The 22,521-nt window shown below is 42.3% G+C and overlaps 1 protein-coding gene across 2 annotated transcripts; it reads left to right on the top strand.

The window, feature by feature from the left end:
* Positions 1-1,362: 1,362 nt before the first annotated feature.
* AURKAIP1 (aurora kinase A interacting protein 1) lies at positions 1,363-12,393 on the top strand. 2 transcript variants are annotated; one of them, XM_040325869.1, is made up of 4 exons: positions 1,363-1,470; positions 4,549-4,628; positions 5,685-6,121; positions 12,222-12,393. In XM_040325869.1, the coding sequence occupies exons 2-4, from the start codon at positions 4,577-4,579 to the stop codon at positions 12,321-12,323; spliced, it is 591 nt and encodes a 196-aa protein (XP_040181803.1). In that variant the 5' UTR covers positions 1,363-1,470; positions 4,549-4,576; the 3' UTR covers positions 12,324-12,393. The 2 variants fall into 2 exon arrangements, with proteins under 2 accessions (XP_040181803.1, XP_040181804.1); XM_040325870.1 differs by having other exon boundaries at positions 1,413-1,465.
* The last annotated feature ends 10,128 nt before the right edge of the window (positions 12,394-22,521 follow it).

The raw sequence follows: 22,521 nt of genomic DNA, 5'->3' as shown, positions 1-22,521 counted from the left end.
TCTATTTCATTCCGGGACACTGTATTGTCCCGGAATGAAGGTGCCCGGGACCCAGGACAGACATGTCAATTGCAGGACAGTCCCGGGCACCCTAGTTTGCGGGCTTCTGCCGTTTGACTGGTGGATCAGCGATGACGTCACTCCTGCACAGCACGCAGGAGACATAGCCGCGGCATGGCTCTCTCTATTGACAGCACGCCGTCCATTGAGAGCGCAGTGCGCATGCGCTGCTAAAACCAATACCTTCTAAATGGTGCACGTTTATGTTGTACATAAGTCTTAAATAAAGAAAAAAGCCTTTACTACAAATCAAACAAAAGTATGTAGGTATGGACACACCCCCGCCACACCCGCTCTTAAAGGAGAATTTTTAAAAAAATGATTGGTTAAACCTACAAACCTGTTTTTTTTTACCACTTTACCACTAGTATTGCTTTATATTTGCTTTTGGAATTTACTAATGCAGCAATTTAGAAATTGGGTGAAAAGTTTAGTACTGGGAAGAATTTTTTGCTAGATAAATAGTGCATTTTATATATAACTATATAGATCAGACCAAAATGAGGGACAAATGAGGAGGAAAGAGGGACAGAGGGACTTTTATTTCCAAATCAGGGACAGTCCCTCGAAACAGTGTTGCCAACCGCCCGTATTTTTACTGACAGTTCGTAAAAACGGGCACTTTTTTCCCCCGTTCGTAAATGTCCGTGGTTGCGGGAATGTGCCAGTAAAAATTGCCGAGATCGGTTCGGCTTGGAACTGTGCAAGGAGATTGGAGGCAGGGGGTGATGGTGGCTGCAGTGGCACCGCAGAGGGGGATGGAGGCAGGGGGAGATTGGAGGCAGGGGGTGTTAGTGGCAGAGGGGGATGGAGACAGGGGGTGTTGGTGGCACCACAGAGGGGGGTGGAGGCAGGGAACGATGGAAGCAGAGGGTGATTTGAGGCAGGGGGAGATTGTGGCACCGCAGAGGGGGGTGAAGGCTGGGGGTGTTGGTGGCAGAGGGGGGTGGCGGCAGGGGACGATGTGACTAAATAATTTGCCCCTATTATATCGAAAAAAACAAAAATATTTTACCTTAATATCTACCTTAAATCACATTGCTATTTGCCTAGCGTACTTGTTTGTAGCCTAAATACTGAAATTTGCACCTAAAAATTTAATTTAGTAACTTTTGTGAAATGCCAGTAAAAACTTGGCTGCGCCAGTAAATTTCGGGTGTCGTGTCAGTAAATTTCAATCTGGTAGGTTGACAACACTGCCTCGAAATCAGGGACAGTTGGGAGCTTTGCACACATAAGCCTGTACAGTGCTCTGGCTGCGATTCCCCTTTCGGACACCAGATGGAGCTCTGACAGCGCGGAACCTTTGTACACGGCTACATAGGGGAAGAATTAATGGAGGGACCGGATACTGCGTGCGTGTAGCAGGAAGCCGAGTTTGGGAGAAGGTGGTCCTAGCACTGAGGTCAGGTATGTAATGTGTATGGGAAGGAGGATTGATAGGAGCCCGGCCTGGCACAGCATGCTTCTCCTATAACCATTGCTGTGTATAAGGGAGAGCTGTCATGTCAGCCCATGGAGGCACAGCATGCTTTTCTTATCACCATTCCTCCATTGCTGTGTATGAGGGAGAGCTGTCATGTCAGCCTGTCACCCCATGGAAGCACAGCATGCTTCTCTCATCACCATTCCTCCATTGCTGTGTATGAGGGACAGCTGTCATGTCAGCCTGTCCCCTTATGGAAGCACAGCATGCTTCTCTTATCACCATTCCTGTGTATGAGGGAGGGCTGTCATGTCAGCATGTCCTCCCATGGAAGCACAGCATGCTTCTCTTATCACCATTCCTCCATTGCTGTGTATGAGGGAGAGCTGTCATGTCAGCCTGTCACCCCATGGAAGCACAGCATGCTTCTCTTATCACCATTCCGCCATTGCTGTGTATGAGGGAGAGCTGTCATGTCAGCCTGTCACCCCATGGAAGCACAGCATGCTTCTCCTATAACCATTGCTGTTTATGAGGGAGAGCTGTCATGTCAGCCTGTCACCCCATGGAAGTACAGCATGCTTCTCTCATCACCATTCCTCCATTGCTGTGTATGAGGGAGGGCTGTCATGTCAGCCGTTCTCTGCATGCTGTGTTATGGCCTCAGTCACATTAGAAGTGTGTATATATGACATGGCAGTATTTGGACTTAAAGTGCACCTGTCATTTGGAAAGATGAAAGGCAAAACTTTATTTTTGTTTTAAATTGAGTGGAGTGGTATTAGAACCCCTGTGCATTTTTTTTTATTGCTGTCTCTCACCATTAGGGAGATTCACCTTCTCTGTTCTATTTACCGTTATTGCCGCAAGTGAAAATTTAAAGAACATTCTAATTCTTGGGTTATCACCAGAACAGTAACAGAGGGGAAATCTTCCAATGGGGATACTATTTCCAGTGACAACCAGGGATTTCCTCCCACTTCCTGTTTTGTCTGCAGCAGAGGAAGTAAAATAAATCTTCCCAATAGGACACAGATGGGGGGGTACCCTCCCTTACTCTATCCAAAATTGGGGAACAAAAAGTTTGGCCTTTAGTTCTGCGTTTTAAGTGGTATTAAATTAAAGGATTTCAAAAACTGCTGTCAGTGAGTAATGTGATCTGAGCACCAGATGTGCAACTCGGGCCACATTTACAGCATGCTCCGTCTCTTGTGTACATGCGTGAGAGTGGCGTAAACTCAGCCCGGCCATTTAAGTGGTCAAAGATACAAAACCCTGAAGGAAGACCGAGCTGAAATGGAAGTACCAGGGAGAGCTGTGACAGCGCAGCGCTGGAGGGCTCTGTCTGTAGGTATATCTCTCATAATGTACTAGCATACTAATACATTGTGACTTAAAGGGGTTGTAAAGGTTTGTTTTTATATTTTCTAAGTAGGTTCGTTTAACCACTTCCATACAGGGCATTTTTACCCCCTTCCTGCCCAGACCAATTTTTAGTTTTCAGCGCTGTCACACTTTAAATGACAATTGCATGGTTGTGCAACGTGGCTCCCAAACAAAATTGACATCCTTTTTTTTTCCACAAATAGAGCTTTCTTTTGGTGGTGTTTGATCACCTCTGCGTTTTTTTATTTTTTGCGCTATAAACAAAAGAAGAGCGTCAATTTTGAAAAAAAAAACACTATCTTCTACTTTTTGATTTAATAAATATAATTTTTTTTTTTACTCAGTTTAGACCGATACGTATTCTCCTACATATTTTTGGTAAAAAAAAAAATTATACTAATTGTATTTGATCGGTTTGCGCAAAAGTTCTAGCGTCTACAAAATAGGGAATAGAATTATGGCATTTTTATTTATTTTTATTTTTTTACTAGTAATGACGGCGATCTGCGATTTTTATTGTGACATTGCGGCGGACATATCGGACACTTTTCACACGTTTTTGGGACCATTCACATTTACACAGCGATTAGTGCTATAAAACTACACTGATTACTGTGTAAATGTGACTGGCAGGGAAGGGGTTAACACTAGGGGGTGCATGAAGGGGTTAAATATGTTCCCTAAAGTGTGTTCTAACTGTAGGGGGAGGGGGACTCACAAGGAGAGGACATCGATGTGTGTTCCTCTGTACTGGGAACACACATCTGTCTCCTCACCACTGACAGGACATGGATCTGTGTGTTTACACACACAGATCCATGTTCCTGCCGTGATTGCTTTTTTTTTCTTTGTCGGAATTTCTCATTTCCTGTTCCTCCTCAGTAAGCTGTTCTGTCTGACTAACCCCCAGCCAGAACAGATTGGATGATGGGGGCAAGCTTCCTGAAGAGAAACAGGAAGTGAGAAATTCAGACAAAGGGGGGGGGGAAACATTTAGAAGGGAAATGGAAGGAAAAGGTAAGTGAACCAACAATGCACTAGCTTAAAGGAACCAATTTAGAAAAAAAAAAAAGAAACCTTTACACAACCCCTTTAAACCTGCAGGGGGTCCATTTTCTTCTTTTAACAAGAAGACATTACTACTGCTTTATGGTAAAGTGAATGTGATGCTTGCGCCTCCTAACAGCAACCTGGGGGTTATTTACGAAAGGCAAATCCACTTTGCACTACAAGTGCACTTTCACGTTCAGTCACTGTAGATTCGAGGGGGACATGCAAGGAAAATAAACGGCATTTTAGCTTTCACATGATTGGATGATAAAATCAGCAGAGCTTCCCCTCATTTCAGCTCTTTGCCCTCATTTCAGCTCTAAAGCGACTGCACTTTCCAAGTGTACTTGTAGTGCAGAGTGGATTTGCCTTTTGTAAATAACCCCCCCCCCATCTTCTTACATCGATTGGGTGCAATTCCAATGCAAATTCACGCTTTACTGTGATGTGGAAATGTGAATCCAGTCCAAGCACCTGAAATGGTGCAGTTTACACAGATATATTGCACAGTTTTTTGCTTGCTTTGGTTTTCATGACCCGAGTAGAGTTCCTAGTTTAAAAGGCTTTATTGGTAATCCCCTGGTGTGGTTTGTATTATAATGTATTTTGAATCATTTGTTTTCCAGCTGGAGTTTCCTGACCTTCTATGTCAAGATGTGGCTCACAAGACTGATGCCCCACTTGAGTAGAGCCACAAGACTAACAGGTAATTGGATCAAGCTTTCCAGAATTTTGTCCGTCTTTAACTTTCTGCCAAGTTTGGTGTTGAAAGACAGGACACTGATATAGTCCTGCTTTTTAAATATATTTTGTTACTCGTAGTGTTGCACTGATACTAAGCATTTGCACGGGTACTTGTACTCGTGAAAATGCTCTGATACTAAAACCGATACGTTTAAGCATGCAGACTGTAACCGCTGCCTTTAAAATGGGTTCACATATATGCGGTGCTGGTTTTAGTGTGGTTTTGTAAAGAGTCCCAGTGCATTTTCGTTTAGTGAATCACGTGCGGCTCAGGTGTGAATTCTTTGGAAGTTCTTCCTTAACCGGACTGAAAAATGGAACCTGACTCTTTTTAAAATGTGGCTGGCCTGCACATATGTAATAGCCAGTTTGGTTCACATTTCATGCGTCTCGGATGCGGTTCAAATCGCAATATATAATTTTAATAATAAACATAAAAAGTAAGTTGCCAGTGAAAGAGTGACACCTCATGGATACAGACAGTAAGAGAGTGACACTTGCAAGCAGGTGAGTATTTCTTCTCGCTGCCATGGCCTTCATAGTAATCCGGCCACAGGCATGAACTCTCCAATGTCAAGATAATAGATAACTTGACTAACACAAAAAACTAAATTTGAAATAGCTAGCTGTAGTAAGTCAAATTTAACTGGACTTGTTTGAAGTCCAGCCTGGGTGGCAAAAGAAAACCATGGCTGCCTCTATAGATACAGTGAAGGAGTAAGCGTATCCAAAAAGGGACGGGAAGTGTGTTTATTTCCAGGATCACACAGGTGAGTATAAAGTGAAAACGAATGCAGCCACCACATAAAGGTCTAGTAAGCTGCAATATATTACATTTGGGTTTAGATGCATTTTAATTATTGTGGTATACTTTTGTTTTCTTTGTAATAGCAATAAAATGAATTGAAGATTTTTTTTTTTTTTTTAAATCAAAATTTTCATACAAGTGATTTTTAGATTGTTTGTTTGAACAAGCCTTGTACATTGCAGACTTTGGTAACCCCTCTCTGTGTTCTAGGATATATAACGCCACAATGCCTCAGTACAAGTTGGAAGAGCTTTTTTGCTTCTTACAGCACACGGCAGCCACAGAAACAGCACACATTCCCTCCTGTCTGGTACAGCCTAGAACCTGAGCTGGATGACGTTCTGGTTCCTCGAATGCTGTCTATCACTCCATTGGAGAGCCTAATTTCCTCCCGCTACACGTTGCCTAAACCCGAGGCCTCCAATACTCAGGAGGAGCCTGAAGACCATTTAAAGATCTACGATTGTCCTACTTCACAGGACACTGATTACACGGGGGAGGAAAGTGGACACAAGGATGTAGTTCAATGCAAAAACATCCTTAAGATCCGAAGGAGAAAGATGAACAAACATAAATACCAGAAGCTGCAGAAACGTATAAAGTTTGTGCGACAGAATGTCCTTCATAGGCGCACTGTAAAGAAACAGGTGAGGAACACGATTCTTCAGCCCGATTATCTGCCATGATAGGGCACAGAGTAAAAATTCAAGTGAAAATGAAGAAAGGTATTTGTAGTTTTAGTAGGTGGTATCTATGTCACTCATAGCATTTTCATGATTTTAGCTACGGACACCAGGTGGGTATACTATACTTGGTTTGATTATGTATAAAATTCCTGCAGCAAAAGATGGGCTTTATTAACCACTTAAGACCCGGACCAAAATGCAGCTAAAGGACCTTGCTCCTTTTTGCGATTTGGCACTGCGTCGCTTTAACTGACAATTGAGCGGTCGTGCGACGTGGCTCCCAAACAAAATTGGCGTCCTTTTTTTTCCCACAAATAGTGCTTTCTTTTGGTGGTATTTGATCACCTCTGCGGTTTTTATTTTTTGCGCTATAAACAAAAATAGAGCAAAAATTTAGAAAAAAAAAATCAATATTTTTTACTTTTTGCTATAATAAATATCCCCCAAAAATATATAAAAACATATTTTTTCCTCAGTTTAGGCCGATACGTATTCTTCTACCTATTTTTGGTAAAAAAAATCGCAATAAGCGTTTATCGGTTGGTTTGCGTAAAATTTGTAGCGTTTATAAAATAGGGGATAGTTTTATTGCATTTTTATAAAAAAAAAATTTTTTTTACTACTAATGGCGGCGATCAACGATTTTTTTTTTTTTTTTTTTTCCTGACTGCGACATTATGGCGGACAATTTTTACACATTTTTGGGACCATTGTCATTTTCACAGCAAAAAATGCATTTAAAATGCATTGTTTATTGTGAAAATGACAATTGCAGTTTGGGAGTTAACCACAGGGGGCGCTGATGGGGTTATGTGTGACCTGAAGTGTGTTTACAACTGTAGGGGGGTGTGGCTGTAGGTGTGACGTAATCAATTGTGTCCCCCTATAAAAGGGATCACATGATCGATGACGCCGCCACAGTGAAGAACGGGGAAGCTGTGTTTACACACAGCTGTCCCCGTTCTTCAGCTCCGGGGACCGATCGTGGGACTCCAGCGGCGATCGGGTCCCGGAGCTTCGGACCGCGCGCCCACGGCTGGACAATAGCACGGCACGTACCTGTACGTGCCCAGCCGTGCCATTCTGCCGACGTATATGTGCAGGAGGCGGTCCTTAAGTGGTTAATTGATTCAGATTTATTTTATTAGTCTAAAGCCTCGTACACACGATCAGTCCATCTGATGACAACGGTCCTTCGTTGACTGATGGTCTGACGTGCCTACACACCATAGGTTAAATAACCGATCGTGTCAGAACGCAGTGACGTAAAACACAACGATGTGCTGAAAAAAACGAAGTTCAATGCTTCCAAGCATGCGTCGACTTGATTCTGAGCATGCGCGGGTTTTTAACCGATGCTTTTGCATACTAACGATCGGTTTTGACCTATCGGTTAGGCGTCCATCGGTTCAATTTTAAAGCAAGTTCCTATTTTTTTTTACCGAAGTTTAACTAACAGAAGGGGCCCACACACGATCGGTTTGGACTGATGAAAGCGGTCCATCAGACCATTCTCATCGGATGGAACGATCGTGTGTACGCGGCCTTAGACGGCTACTACAAATGTAAGTAGGTTTCTCTAAAATGGAATTCAGAATGTGGGATCCTTTAAACTTCTGGAATACTATTTTTGTCTAAACTTTTTTTCAAATTGTTGAATCCTGCATTGAGGAGGAGTATTGCAATCTTGGAACCAAAGCAGAGATGCAAATGTCCAAAAGGCACATTCAGAGATCAACAGAAGAAAGGTTAGAAGCCATGATAGATCAGAAAAAGAACATCCTTTCTTAAAAAAAAAAAAGAAAAATTAGACTTTACACGTGCATATTAGTAGAATACAATGATTTTTGATGGCTGAGAAGTATTATTTACACACGGTGACTAAGTACAGGCGGTCCCCTACTTGCAAACATCCGACTTACAAACGACTCCTGCTTACAAACGGAAGGAGACAGCAGGAAGTGAGAGGAAATCTACCCCTAGGAAGGGAAATTCTCTCCTGCATTTTTGTGCGTTGAATTTTGTACACATGGTCGGAATTAAAAAAAAAAAAAAAAAAAATGTTCGATGTTCCTACTGTGTCATGAGGCTAGATTTGAATAGTCGCAGTAGCAAAGTACCGCCTCCTATGATGGACGTCATACTTATTCAATTTCCTGGCATTGGATCAGTGTGCTGCCTATCACAGGAGGCGGGACTTTGTTAGATCGGCCCGTGACACAGGGAGATCGCCACTCTTCAATGCCCTGGGGTGGCAATCAAACACTCCGAGTACAAATTTTTCACATCCTGGTAAATTTAAGAAATTGGGTAATTGGGGAAAAATGGACTTAACGGCACATGTAAAAATTATATAAAGTTTTAATAGTTCACATAAATACTTATGTATACCGTACACGTTGGATAAGACACAAGAGATTATAAAGGGGACCCATGGGTCCACTTAGGGGGAGTACCAAATAAATACTTCCTGTGGGGCTATGTAACCGCTCTTGGGTGTTTCCAAAGGTCCTTGAAGAATTAAAAGGCTCTACATGTTTTGCGACTGTGAACGTTGCATCTTCAGGAGTTTCTGTATTTCTAGAAGGATAGGCTTCAATTAGAATATAGTTAACACAGTAATGATGCGAACACACGATAGGTTAGTCTGATGAAAACGACCAAACCGATCGTGTGTGGGCCCCATCGGTTATTTAACCATAGGTTAAAAAAATAGGAACTTGTTTTAAAATTATCTGATGGATAAAAAACCTATAGAAAAAACGATCGTCTGTGGGTACGTCCATCGGATAAAAATCCACGCGTTCTCAGAATCAAGTCGATGCATGCTTGGAAGCATTGAACTTCATTTTTTTTTTTTTTCAGCACGTCGTTGTGTTTTACGTCACCGCGTTCTGACATGATCGGTTTTTTAACTGATGGTGTGTAGGCAAGACTGATGAATGTCAGCTTCGTCGGATGACTGATGGAAAAATCCATCAGACCGTTTTCATCAGACTAACCTATCGTGTGTACAGGCCATAAGATATAGGATTATTGAGGTACATACATGCATGCACGTTTAAACTACACGTGAACTCACCAAAAAAACGGTGCTATAGAGGGTATCGCCACTTGTCTACACCAGGGTAATGCAGCAGCTGAACAGCCACCTCTCCAAAAAAGGGAGGAGGAAACCACGGGCCCCAGTGCCAGTTTTGAGCCGTGGGCCAACACTATTGGTTGAGATATGGGGGTGCACCAGGTAACTATAGGTATAAAATATATCAATGTAAGTAAGTGTTATACTAACTAACTATAATAAAGAGGGTGGTAGTGAACATATGAGAGACCAACTACCATACTTGCATATATAGTGTGATGAAGCTGTAGGTAGCCTTTTGGTACTAGCGTGGCTTTAGATGAAATAAAAATGTCTGCAAAAAAGGAAAATGTGTTTTCTGTTTTTGCAAGTGACATAACAATGTAAAAGATTGCTATTGGTACAATGTATGACTAAAAAGTTGGACATACACACCCATAGATGGGCGTACAAAAACAATGTCTTTCTTCAAAAAAATACGTTAACGTTCATCTGATTTTCTAATCGTTGGTGGTGTCAAATGGACATTCAAATTTTCCCATCACTGTGGTCAAAAACGAAGGAGCAGAATAGAATACTTCTTGGTCAAAGGAATTTTCCGACAGTGTATGTGGTTTTTGTTCATAAATTACATGTTAAAAGCAAGAGAAATTTTCAAACAACGATCTTTCATTCAGCGAACGTACAAAGATTTTTCATAATGAATGTTCTCATCTGAAAATCGATACATGTATGGCCAGCATATGGCCATACACCTATGCAGTCTGCTTCTGATCCGTTTCTGCAGTGCTTTTTGCAGTGGATTTTTTTATTTTTTTTGCACACGTGATTTTGCTGCAAATTTGCGTTTTTACCTTTTTTAGGCTTTTTTTATTTTTATTTTTTTTATTATTATTTTTTCTGGCCAATTTGTTGATGGGAAGATTAAAAACATGCAAATTGTGGCAACATAGCACTTCTTGCTTTTCTGCAACTTTTCTATTGAATTCTAAAAAAGCAAAAATAGCACCGTTTTACGTTGAAAAAAAGTCCTTGACCTTTTTCCAAATACACAGCAGCTGAAAAAAACATAGATGTGAGCGTGTCCCATAGGAAACCATGTTAAATTAACTGTAGTGTGTTTCTGCAAAAAGCACCAAGAAACGCATAGGTTAGTAGTAGTAGTAGTAGTAGTAGTAGTGTGCCACTATAGTATGGTAAAAAATTCTGCTTTTTAGAACTACTCGCTTTCTTGCCCAGGACTACATGTCCCATGAGGCTCTTTTCCGTACACATTCACAAGTTCTTAGGCACTTACAGCTCAGTACACCGTCCATACATGTCAGTATGTGTGCTGCACTGTATTTCCTGATATGTAAACAAATAATGCATTCTGTATGCAGGCCAACTAATCGGCTGGCCGATTAATAGATTTATGAAAATAGTTGTCAACTATTTTCATAATCGATTAGTTGTCGATTTTTCAGTTGGTTGTTTCGGCCCTAGTTCTTTTTCGACCTCCAGGATGAGTCGTTGTGCTCTTGGAGTAATTTTGGTATGCCAGCCAGTCTTGGGAAGGTTCACCACTGTTCCAAGTTTTTCCCATTTGTGGATAATGGCTCTCTGTGGTTTTCTGGATTCCCAAAGCCTTAGAAATGGCTTTGTAAATGATTTATTGATTCAACCAGTCTGGCAGTAATCAGTCTTGGGTGAAAATGCGGTTAATCTCGGTTAATTCATGATTTAGCGGGGAGGGGGGCAAATGACTTTTTCAGGTACGTTGCTTTGAACCTGCCTCCTAGCGGGTGGACGTATCTATGTAAAGGCATTTCCCTGTTCTGCCTAGTGACAGGACTGTAATCTACTGCTCGCTGTCATCAGGAGTAGTGATCACTGTCGTGTCACTGGTAGCCCAGCCCCCTCAGTTAGAATCACTCCCTAGGACACACTTAACCCCTTCCTCAGCCCTAGTGGCTAACCCCTTCCCTGCCAGTACACAGTAATCGGTGCATTTTTATAGCACTGATCGCTGTATGAATGACAATGGTCCCAAAATAGTGTCAAAAGTGTCCGATGTGTCTGCCGCAATATCGTAGTCGCGATAAAAATCGCAGATCGCCGCCATTACTAGTAAAAAGAAAAAAAATAATAATAAAAAAAAATGCAATAAAACTATCCCCTATGTGGTAGGCGCTATAACTTTTGCGCAAACCAATCAATATGCGCTTATTGCGTATTTTTTTTTTACCAAAAATAAGTAGAAGAATACAGTGTTTTTTTTTTTGTGTGTGTGTGTGTGTGATTTTGGGGGATATTATTAGAGAAAAAAAGTTTAAAATATTATTTTTTTTTTTTTTTTTATAGCGCAAAAAATATAAACTGCAGAGGTGATCAAATACCACCAAAAGAAAGCTCTATTTGTGGGAAAAAAAGGACGTCAATTTTGTTTGGGTACCACGTCGCACAAATGCACAATTGTCCGTTAAAGCGACGCAGTGCTGAATCGCAAAAAGTGCACTGGTCTGGAAGGGGGTGAATTCTTCCGGGGCTGAAGTGGTTAAAGCAGAGTTCCACCCATTTAAAACTCGGCAGCTACAAAAAAAGTGTTTTTTTAATAATTGGACACTCGACTGTCCCACAGTCCAGTGATGCGGGCGAACAAAGCCCCATTCCTCTGAACCTCCGGTACAGTGGAGCCTCGGGAGGAAGTGGGAGCTGGGTGCCTTTTTAAAAAGAGGGTATCCGCGCCCCCTCCCCAAAAAAATTACATGCCAAATGTGGTATGTCAGGGGGTCATCATCACTTAAAGCGGAAGTAAAATTTTTGGGTGGAGCTCTGCTTTAAGTGTGAAAAATATCAGGAAGGCCCAAATACTTTTTTAATAGCACTGTACACGGTATCATTGTTTTCCATGACTAGACCTATCACTGGGTCATAAAGATGTAATTGTAATTTTTATATAAGATTTTATTAATTTGTATTTTATTTTTCTTCATACAGAAAAACTTTGAAAAAGATTTAGTTCGTATCTGGAGGAAGGCAGGCTTGAAAAAAGCACCTCCAGGCTGGGTAACACCGAATATTTTTATAAAGACTTTGTGATCGGAGAATGTGGATGTTTCATTTTAGTGTTTATTGTATTATAATAAATTCAACATTTACTAACTTCTCATTTTGTTTTATGCAATTTTGTTTGTCGCCTACAGTTCATAAAATACTGATCTCAACAGAGCCAGAACATAACTAAACAGTTACCATGGCTATCTATTTCATTTTGCAGAAATCCTTTAATTCCATCTTTCTAAATGTCTGTAAGATGTAGGTTTAAATATGGTTGGGTGTGTCGGTCTGTTTACTGGCACAGAGCATGCTCATTGTACGAATAAGCTCTGCAGGACATTTCCAACATACACCACAAACCTCAGACCTGTTTTGGTTCTGAATGGTCATATGCAGTTTAGTGTAAGAGCAGTTTCAGGCTATTTATCACATATTAGAAGAGAGGGAGGCCTTTTACTGGCACATGAAAATGTGGTATCACCGGTACTTCCAATTCAGCTTTACAATTTTATTTTTTATTTTTTTCCTTCCAATTCAGCTTTTGTTTTGTCTCCATTATTAAATAGGTTTTCTAGGTAAAATATGAAAACACTTGAGTTTACATAGAATTAGCATTTAACGTGAAACTCCAAGCAAGCAGCTAAATACTAAGGTGAAAGACATGGATGGGAACTTGCCTGCCAAAAACGTGTACTGTGTGGAGCAAGTCTTTGATTTACACCGCATTTCCCATAATACATAGCCAGACGGGGGGGGGGGGGGGTTGGGGGGCACATAACTCCTGATTTAAAAACAATGTATCTTTTTGGTTAAGGAATTCAGCTTCCCGTGTCACCGGTCTTGCCTCCTCAAAGGACAATGAACATCGCTTCTGTTCAGTGAGCCAAAAGCTGACCCAGAACACTGTATTGGTAAATTGCTCTTTTGCTTGGCATAAAAATAAATGCATGAATTTCAGCTTTGCCTGGTGTTCTTCCACACCAGCGTGTAGACAAACTTGGAGGCTGCTGTTGTTGACCTTCTCTTCAAAATTCCAGTTGACTTGCAGTAATGTTGATCCTCTGACTTCAGTACATTTTGAGTTGCTTATCTGAAAAGTGAGCATGCAGGAGGTGAAGTGAGAACTCCTGATTTGAATGCCTGTGGCGGGTCAGTGACTAAAAGCATTATTGGAACCATTGGATCAGCATGACGGTCAGACAACAAGCATTTTCAGAAGGTGGAGTCCTCAGTGGCAGCCTCCATGTTTCTGCTAGCACAAGTTTCTTTAGAGGCTTTTTAAAGATGTGCTGCCCCATTCACGCTTCTACATTAAAATCACATGTGAAGGGAACCTGACCACTAAACAATGTTCGTATGTTTATCAGGAATTTCATTCACTTTTATATATCGTATTTATATTGAGATGACCGTGCTTTACAAAGTACACAGGACCATTACCATCGTCCATTTTCGTCAAAGGAGCTCAAAGTCTGTTATGATGGAAAAAATAAGGTGCGCCAATCTCAGTGCAGTATAAAGGATGTTTATTATGGCAGCAATATAAACGGCCAAATGGCTACTCACAAGATGATGAAAAATACAGGGCATATATAGTGGGTGGTCCAGTGTCACTCAGCAGTCCGTGGGGTAGGTATAAAACCCAAATGTGACGCACTGGAGGATGGAGCAGCAATCCGGTGTCTGCAGGGGAATCCTCGGCATGTGCACAAGCTAACTGTAATACAATACACGATCTCCTGGAAGCCTGGGCCGGGACAGGAAGTGCGCCGCAGCGTGGAGCGCAGCACAGTGTCGGACCGGAAGTGACGTGGGAAGGGAAACGGACCAATATGATGACGTGTTTTTCAGCATCCGCTGTTTCATCAGATCCTTTGATCACATTTGGGTTTTACACCTACCCCACGGACTGCTGAGTGACACCGGACCACCCACTATATATGCCCTGTATTTTTCATCTTGGCTGTTTATATTGCTTCCATAATAAACATCCTTTATACTGCAGATTGGCGCACCTTCTTTTTTCCATCATATCTTCCAGAGCCTCCTTTTTGCTTTTATGGTAGCTGCTGCTTTTCTCATATTGACTATTGGACAATTTTTTTAGACTATACCATAGTAATCTTTGTGCCATTTTGCTTTTTTTGTCAAAGTCCGTTAGTGTTTGAGGATGAACTGCCCAAGAAATGCAAAAGATGTGTGCAGCTGGTCTGTCTTGAGGTAACATTTGTAGAAGCAATTCTTCAAATTGTTTATATGCTGTTACCCTACATAGAAAATCGTTTGTTATATCTGTTTAGTAGGTGCAAAAAAAAAAAAAAAAAGTACGGTTGATCTTGTAAGAAATTTAGAGCTGTTCTGTGTCCTATACACACTATCTGCGGAACTAACCCTATCAATTTAAAGTCTAAGTTTGGCTAAAAATAAAAACCTAAAAATTAGCACAAGGGACATGACTTACTGTTTGTATAGTCGGCCCCTTTTGTTCATCTGAGTTCAGTAGAAATCTTCCTCTGTCCTACCTCCCCACTACTTTAATCTGCCGCTGCGGCAGGGGTTAGTGGTGATAGAACGCTGTAAGGAGTTCTCATCAAGAGATCTCTATTATGCCTGCCCTTTACTGCCATTCATAGAAAGCCATACTACAGCTTTAATGATTGCATAGGATCTATGGAATAGAGGATTAGTGGATGATTGATGGCTCCTCCCCCTCCATTCAGAGATCTTGTGTCATTCATAGAAGCTGTAGTACCACCAGAAACTCGCGTTTCGTCTTGGAAGACATCATCTGGGGTGCTGAGCTACTGTGGCAACTGTAAGGTAAGCGTTTGGCGTTTTCTGGTGGTGGATCTTCTATAAAACGCTTACCTTTCAGTTGCCACAGTAGCTCAGCACCCCAGATGATGTCTTCCAAGACGAAACGCAAGTTTCTGGTGGTGGATCTTCTATCAATTTGTGTGACACAATGTTCTATTCACATTTAAGATCCATTTGTTTGTCACTAATCATTCTGGAAAAGTTTTCACTTGTTGGAATACCTCCAATCATTTCACTTCCAAGGATATTTATTGCTTTGGACTGTAATCATCACTAATGGATATCTTGCTGTTAAGTTCACTTAAATAGTTCACTTATCTTGCATAGTTTGTTCCAAGACCACTTACTTATTTTCAGCTCGCAAATACAGCCACTAGATGGCGGTGTCTTTTCATTTTTCCAGTAACTGCATGCCACGCATATAATATTCAACCTGTGCCTGTGTTGTATGGCATAACACATCATTTATATACCAACAAGGGATAGTTGGGGCAAGGTCTGATAAATTTGTAGGCAGATGGAGTTTTCACGAGAGTGGGAAAGCGTTTCTCTAACATTAGAGCTGCCTGTGTCTAAGAGGAGTGACTGCCAAGAGGAAATGACTGGTGCTTACAGTAATGTTAGTAGACAAGGTCTCTAGGCTGTCTGGGTTCTGGTACTGTGTGATCATCGCACTCATCCATCTTCTTTTCTTTTCTTTTTTTTTCCTACAATGTTTTGGCTTAAATAGAACCCCAGTTTGGGTAAAAGTTCTAATCAACCATCCACAATGTGTTCTGTTTAATTACTGCTTAATTGTTATGGTGAGCTGCTACAGCAGAAATATCACTTAAAGTGAATCAAAAGCTAAAAAAACTAAAATTAAATATATTGCATCCTTCACTGTGGTGGCTGCATTGGTTTTCTCTGTCACTTGATTTTCATTGAAAGGTGTAAAAGAATATTCATGACCTTGTGATCCTTAAAGGATCACTAAAGGATTTTTTTTTTAGCTAAATAGCTTCCTTTACCTTACTGCAGTACTGGTTTCATGTCCTCATTGTTCGTTTTTGCTTTGAAGTTGCTGTAATTCTGCTGTGATCTCCACACTTCCTGCTTGTCTGGCTCCTTATGAAAAAACTCATGGGAGCTTCTCACTGTGGTCCAAGCTGTCATTACTGTGTGTCTAAAACTCCTCAGAACCAATCAGATTAATTTTAAAAACAAAACACTGCCCTGGATTTGTTTGTTTTTGTTCTGTGGGTCTCTTTACTTCACATAAACATGAAACCAGTTTAAAACCGAAAGTGAAACTACAGGCACATTATATGATTGAATTTAATCTATTTTTAATCATTTTTAAAAGGAATCCGTTAACTTTTATGTCTCTATACCCTGTAAACAGTCATTTCAGCAAAACATTTTTTTTCCTTTAGTGACCCTTTCGCACCAATCTGAGGGATTCATGTTTAGGATGGACAGGCAAATAATGCAAACAAAAATCAGATTTTAACAAGCAGGATGGAAAGGATTAGCTATACAGTTACCAACTGTAATAGTGGTGAAGGTAATAGCCAAATGCATATACACAAGGTAATGTCGTAGATGGTCCAGCACTGCCCATGTAAGCAGATGAAGTGGTCAACTCCTCTTGCAATAGGGCCTGTTAAACTGTTCAAATGGAGGGGGAACAGGCAAAAATGTAATGTAGCATAGGGAAAAAAGGCCTATAAGGCATGGTAGGGAGGGGAGAAGGCGGTAAAGGATGGCAGTGAGGCAGGACATGGAATAAACTTGATACACTATGCACGAGGGAACTATGAGGAGAGTCTGAATGTATATATTGACCGCTGTAACTAAGGATTGCTTATTGGATAGGCATATAAAGCACTAGCTGACAGGAAAAGAGGGGAAGGAGGAAAGAGATCAGTACGGAGAGTCCAGAGAAGGGAAAGGGATGAGAGAAACTCATAATGGGCTATGCATTTGCTGTAGGGCCACTCTGTGGGTCCAATAGGCTTGCGGTTGATTGAGTTGAGGGGTAGTAGTCAGGCCAAAAAAGCTGTTAGTTTCTCATCGATAAATGTACCCTGTGCATAACATTATTTTTATGGTATTTTCGTCTCAACTGAAGTCGCACGAAAACTAAATTTCTGGCAAGTTCAAAAGGTATTTTCTAAACATGCAGAAAATGTCTGTCTAAAAATTTAAAATGAATGCAACTACCACAACTAAGGACTGGTAAGATGCAATATATTACATATATGTTCTTCAGCTTAGATATGCTTTGATGCTCCAGAAAGTGTGCACATTAGTGCAGATGTGGATAGGTGAGGGTCATTTTCTGCAATGCAATGTGGCTGGTTTGTCAGTACAACATATACAAAAATGCTGTACCACAGAGGACTTTCACTTTCTGCTACATGACAGAATGTGTTATATATATATATATATATATATATATATATATATATATATTAAAAAGTTCAACAGAAAACAAAGTTAAAATGCTGACTTTGGTCTGACATTGAAAGATGCAGCCCAGATTAGATAAACCATAAGCATGGTAGCCAGGAGGCGAGTATTTACAGACGCAACTATTGGCATTAGCAGATTACACATTCCTCTAAATGCAGCTTTTGGGAAGACCCAAACTCATTGAAAGATGCAGCCCAGATTAGGTAAACCATAAGCATGGTAGCCAGGAGGCGAGTATTTACAGACGCAACTATTGGCATTAGCAGATTACACATTCCTCTAAATGCAGCTTTTGGGAAGACCCAAACTCTATAATATGCTTCCAGAGCCTAAATCTGATCTCCAGGTTTCATTTAATTTAAATGGTTCTTTTGGTCCAAATGATTTATTATTTCACTAACAGTTGCAATGCACTGTGTGCATTGTATACATTGTATGTAATATCAGCTACATACAGTATACAGCGGTGTGTTTGGGCAGTGGGTGAGAACTTCACTCCCTCTCCCAAACTGGAGTCAGATTTAGTGCTGCTCACTCATGCAGAGGAAGCTTTGCAATTTATGAAAAAATACAAAGCTTCCTCTGATTGGCTGAGGACAAGAGACGTGCCGAGGACGTCACAAAGTCCACCTCTTCCTTGTTTGGACTATCTTGGTCCAAACAAACCATTTAAAGTCAAAAGAAACCTGAAAAACTGCTTTAACCCCTTCACACCCAAAGGAACAACAAATATTAAGTACAATTTTGCAACTTTGTCATGTGTTGGTAAAATCATACATAGCATTGCAATTACTTTGTACATCCAGGTGGATTATACGGTGTGTGTGTGTGTGTGTGTGTGTGTGTTGTGTTTTTTTTTTTGCAGGACAAGTTGGGCTTTTATTTGGTGGTAGATGGTAATTGATAATAAAAATCAGGATATCTGAGGGAAAACTGGCCCAAAATCGTAAAAAAAACTGTATATTTCCTGCTGCCACCATAACCGTTCCACCACAGAACAACCCAAATTAAAGTGATTCTAAAGTTTCCTTTATTGTTTTTAAAGGGAAAAAAAAAACATGTTTCTTCTGGCCCCCCCTCTTGTGGAGTGTGCTTGTTGCGGGGGCACCTGAGCCGCTGCTCTGTGTGTCCTTTCAGACACACAGAGCTTTGGTTCGGCCTCGCTCCCTCTCTCTTGATTGACTAATTGACGGCAACTTTAAACAATGATGCCGCTGCTGTGTCTCAGCCAATCAGGAGGGAGAGTCCTGTATGGCCAAGGCACTTGTGCACATCGCTGGATAGAGATGTGACCCGGGTAAGAATGAGGGGGGGGGGCTGCTACACACAAGTTTTTTTTTCAAAATTCTTTATTTACTCACAACAAAAAGCGCGTCCACATGGACCACATCAACGCAATGTAAACAGTAACATCTTCATACATGCCCGTTTATATCAGTACAACACAGTAAGACGTTGGTTATAACAAAGTCCGCGGTTGTGCAGCATCATGCCCTGAAGACCGAGTTTCCCCAGTCTACTCCTGATGGACTTGCCCACCAGAGGGCATCTATCTACGAGGTGCATTACGGTTTCAGTGATCCGTAGACACGCCCTTCTTTTCCCGTTATCAAAAAAGAGAAGGTGGGAGAGAAGAAAGGAAGACAGAATGAGAAGGAAAATGAGAAAGAGGTAGCAGAGGAAAGAGGAAGGGGGGAGGGAGTGGGGGTGGTGTCCGCGAGCATGGGGCTCAGCATCTTTCTGACTTGTTTTTTCTCTACAGGGTGGCCGGGCCAATCTTTCCCTGTTGGGGGGGGGGGGGAGTCCAGGGCGGGCAGTCTATGTCAGTCTCCTAAGTGTTTGTCCTTCGTCGGAGTAGGTAAAAACGTTCCACAGCTGCCATGTCTGCTTGTACGATTCCTGCCTATCACGATCTGTGAGGATGAGATCTTCCATTCTGTTGATATCATCAACCCTCCGGAGCCACATTGCCACCGTAGGTGGGTGTGTAGACTTCCAGCAGGCGGGGATGCACGCTTTGGCAGCGTCCAGGAGATGCCGGACAACCGATTTTTTTTATATACGCGTGCGGGGTAGGTATTGGCGTGTAGCAGGAAGTATGCTGGGTCATTTGGAATCTGGCGTTCGGTAAACATCTGCGATATTCTCCTAACCTCCGACCAGTAGGACTTCAACAGTGGGCAGGACCAGAAGATGTGGGTCAATGTTCCCACATCTCCCTGGCAGCGCCAGCACACGTCCGACGTGGACCCAAAAACTTTGTGGAGCAAGGCCGGGGTGCGATACCAGCGGGTCAGGATTTTGTAGTTCGTTTCTTGTATTTTGGCGCAAATAGAAGATTTGTGTGTGAAAGTCAGGATCTGTTGTCTTGTTTTAGCCGAGAATGTGCATTTCAGTTCCTGTTCCCATTTCGCAATACTGGGGAGCAGATACCCCTCTTTTGGTGTGATCAGCGCGTTGTGTAGAATGGACAGTGCGTGTGGAAGCCTGCCCGTCTCTGAACATATCTCCTCTATCGGCGTGAGGGTCGGGTTTCCCGTCTGGGGGGGGGGGGGGGGTCATGGTGCTTAAGAAATGTTTAAGTTGGTTTGCCCGCATAAAGTCTAGCCGGAATCTCCCTTCCTGATCCATTAGTTCTGTAAGTGACCTCCAGCGGCCCGATATACCAAAGTGGGAGGCCTGATATACACCCGACTCTCTCAGGGCTCGGAATCTACCGTCATGGACTCCCGGGTCGAACTTCGGGTTGCCTAGTATCGGACGTAGGGGCGAATTTCCCGGCGGTGACCCTAGTTGACACATCTTCGCGCAAATTTTGGTTGTAGTCCCTATCAATGGGTGAGACCTCAGGGCGCTAGGCAGGATCGTATCACACCATGGGGCTCTCTGTAAGGGAATCTCGCTTTGTGCTTGCTCTATGTGTGGCCACAGTTTGGTGCTCCCGTGTCGGCACCAGTCTACGAGCCGGTTTAAGTGTGCCGCGTGGTAGTAAGTGCGGATGTTGGGCAGGGCTAGTCCACTGTGTGCCTTGGGTAGAGACAACACTGTCCTGTGAATCCTGGGGTGCTTCCCAGCCCACAGAAAATTTTTAAACATAGATTGCACTCGGCTGAAGTAGTCCGCCGGTATGTGTATAGGAAGAGCTTGGAGTAGGTATGTAAATTTAGGGAGGATGGACATCTTAAGTATTCCGCACCTCCCAAGCCAGGAGTGGAGGCCGGTTGTCCATTGGTCCAATAATTTCTGGGCACTTTTTAATAGTGGCGGAAAGTTGAGTTTGAAAAGTTGAGAGAAGGTCGGGGTAATGCGGGTTCCTAAGTAGTTTATGGCTGTGTCTGTCCATTGCAGACTAAAGCCTTGGCGCAGCCGGTCTAAATGGGGGTTCGGGATTCCCACCCCCATCGCCACTGACTTCCCCATGTTAATTTTCATATTGGACAGTCGTCCATAGACCTCAAACTCTCTCATCAGACTCGGCAGGGATACCTCAGGGTTCGTCAATGAGAACATCAGGTCATCCGCATAGGCGGAAACCTTGTACTCCCTGTCTCCCACTTCAACTCCCGCAATGTCCTCATTCAGGCGTATGTGTCTCAGAAAGGGTTCGAGGGTCAACGCAAATAATAGGGGTGACAGGGGGCAACCCTGTCGCGTTCCGTTTCTGATTTGGAAGGCCTCTGACATCTCCCCATTAGCCCTAACCCGAGCCGTCGGTTCTGTGTACGTCGCCGAGATCCAGTTCAGCATTCTATGGCCCAGACCGATGTGTCGTAGTGTGTCAAACATAAATCGCCAGTTGACGCGATCGAACGCCTTTTCGGCGTCCGTGCTCACCAAGACACACGGTGTTTTTGTGGTGTTTACCACATGCAACAGGTTGAGGACTTTAACCGTGTTGTCTCTAGCCTCCCTAGTAGGGACAAACCCCACTTGGTCTAGGTGGATGAGGTCAGAAGTTTTTTTTTTTTATCTTAATGCATTAAGATGAAAACCTTCTGCCTTTGCAATCTTTTTAAATTCTCCTGCTTCTGACAATTGCAGTGATGCCACATATGCCTGTATGTTCTTCCTGTAGTATAGCCCAAAAATAATAGTGCGCATTTTTTTAATTTTTTTTTATATATCCTACCTAAACCACACTGATACTAATTTTAAAAGAAATATTTTGTCCAAAAAAAATAAAATACTGACCCTGACCTTAATCCAAATACAAAAAACGGTCCATGCCAGGTTTAGTATTTAAATGTTTTTTTTCTATCTGCAAGGTGAGAGGGAGAGATGCAATGTATTGTGCTCCCCTCCATTCACAGAGAGAGAAAACATGGGGGCGGGCTTCACTGTGATGGCCAATTGTTGCCTATCACAGTGATCAGGCGTTCCTGAATCTCGAGTTCTGGGTCCCGATCGTTGGTACTTGTGGTGAGCCCCCGGGCTCTGTGCTGGGAGTGTAATACGCTCCCAGCACAAAGGGAGATACACAAATATGCGGCCCCATGGGAAAGATCCCCATCTAGTGTGGCCGCATATTTGTGTTGCGTGGGTGTGAGGGGATTAAAGCTAATGGAGACATATATTTTTATCAGACAGAGTAGGGAATAATCTGCAGCAGGGAAGCAGACCACATAAAAAAAAAACTAGCAAAGGATCTAGCATTACCCCTACTAAAAAAAAAAAACATTTTTACTACTGTCTGTTTTGCTGTTGGAGAGTTTCCCTCACTTCCTGTCTGGCAGCATTGAAAATGAGAAGAAATCTCTTCAGTCCCAGATAGCAGAAAAGCCTGACAGGGTTTCTAATTCTTCCCAACTCCATCCCAACTCCATCCCCCCCAAAAAATGTGTATAGATGCACTATAACCACTTGCTTCCCATAGCCCATAGTCAAATGATGTCCACAGGAGGGATCTCCCATCCTGGGCTGGCGTCATATGACGTCCTTGGCTTCCCGCCCATCTAGGGGCTGCATC

Source organism: Rana temporaria, chromosome 10 (genome assembly GCF_905171775.1).
Source record: "Rana temporaria chromosome 10, aRanTem1.1, whole genome shotgun sequence".
Lineage (NCBI taxonomy): Eukaryota > Metazoa > Chordata > Amphibia > Anura > Ranidae > Rana > Rana temporaria.
This window is presented reverse-complemented; position numbering and strand designations above follow the sequence as displayed.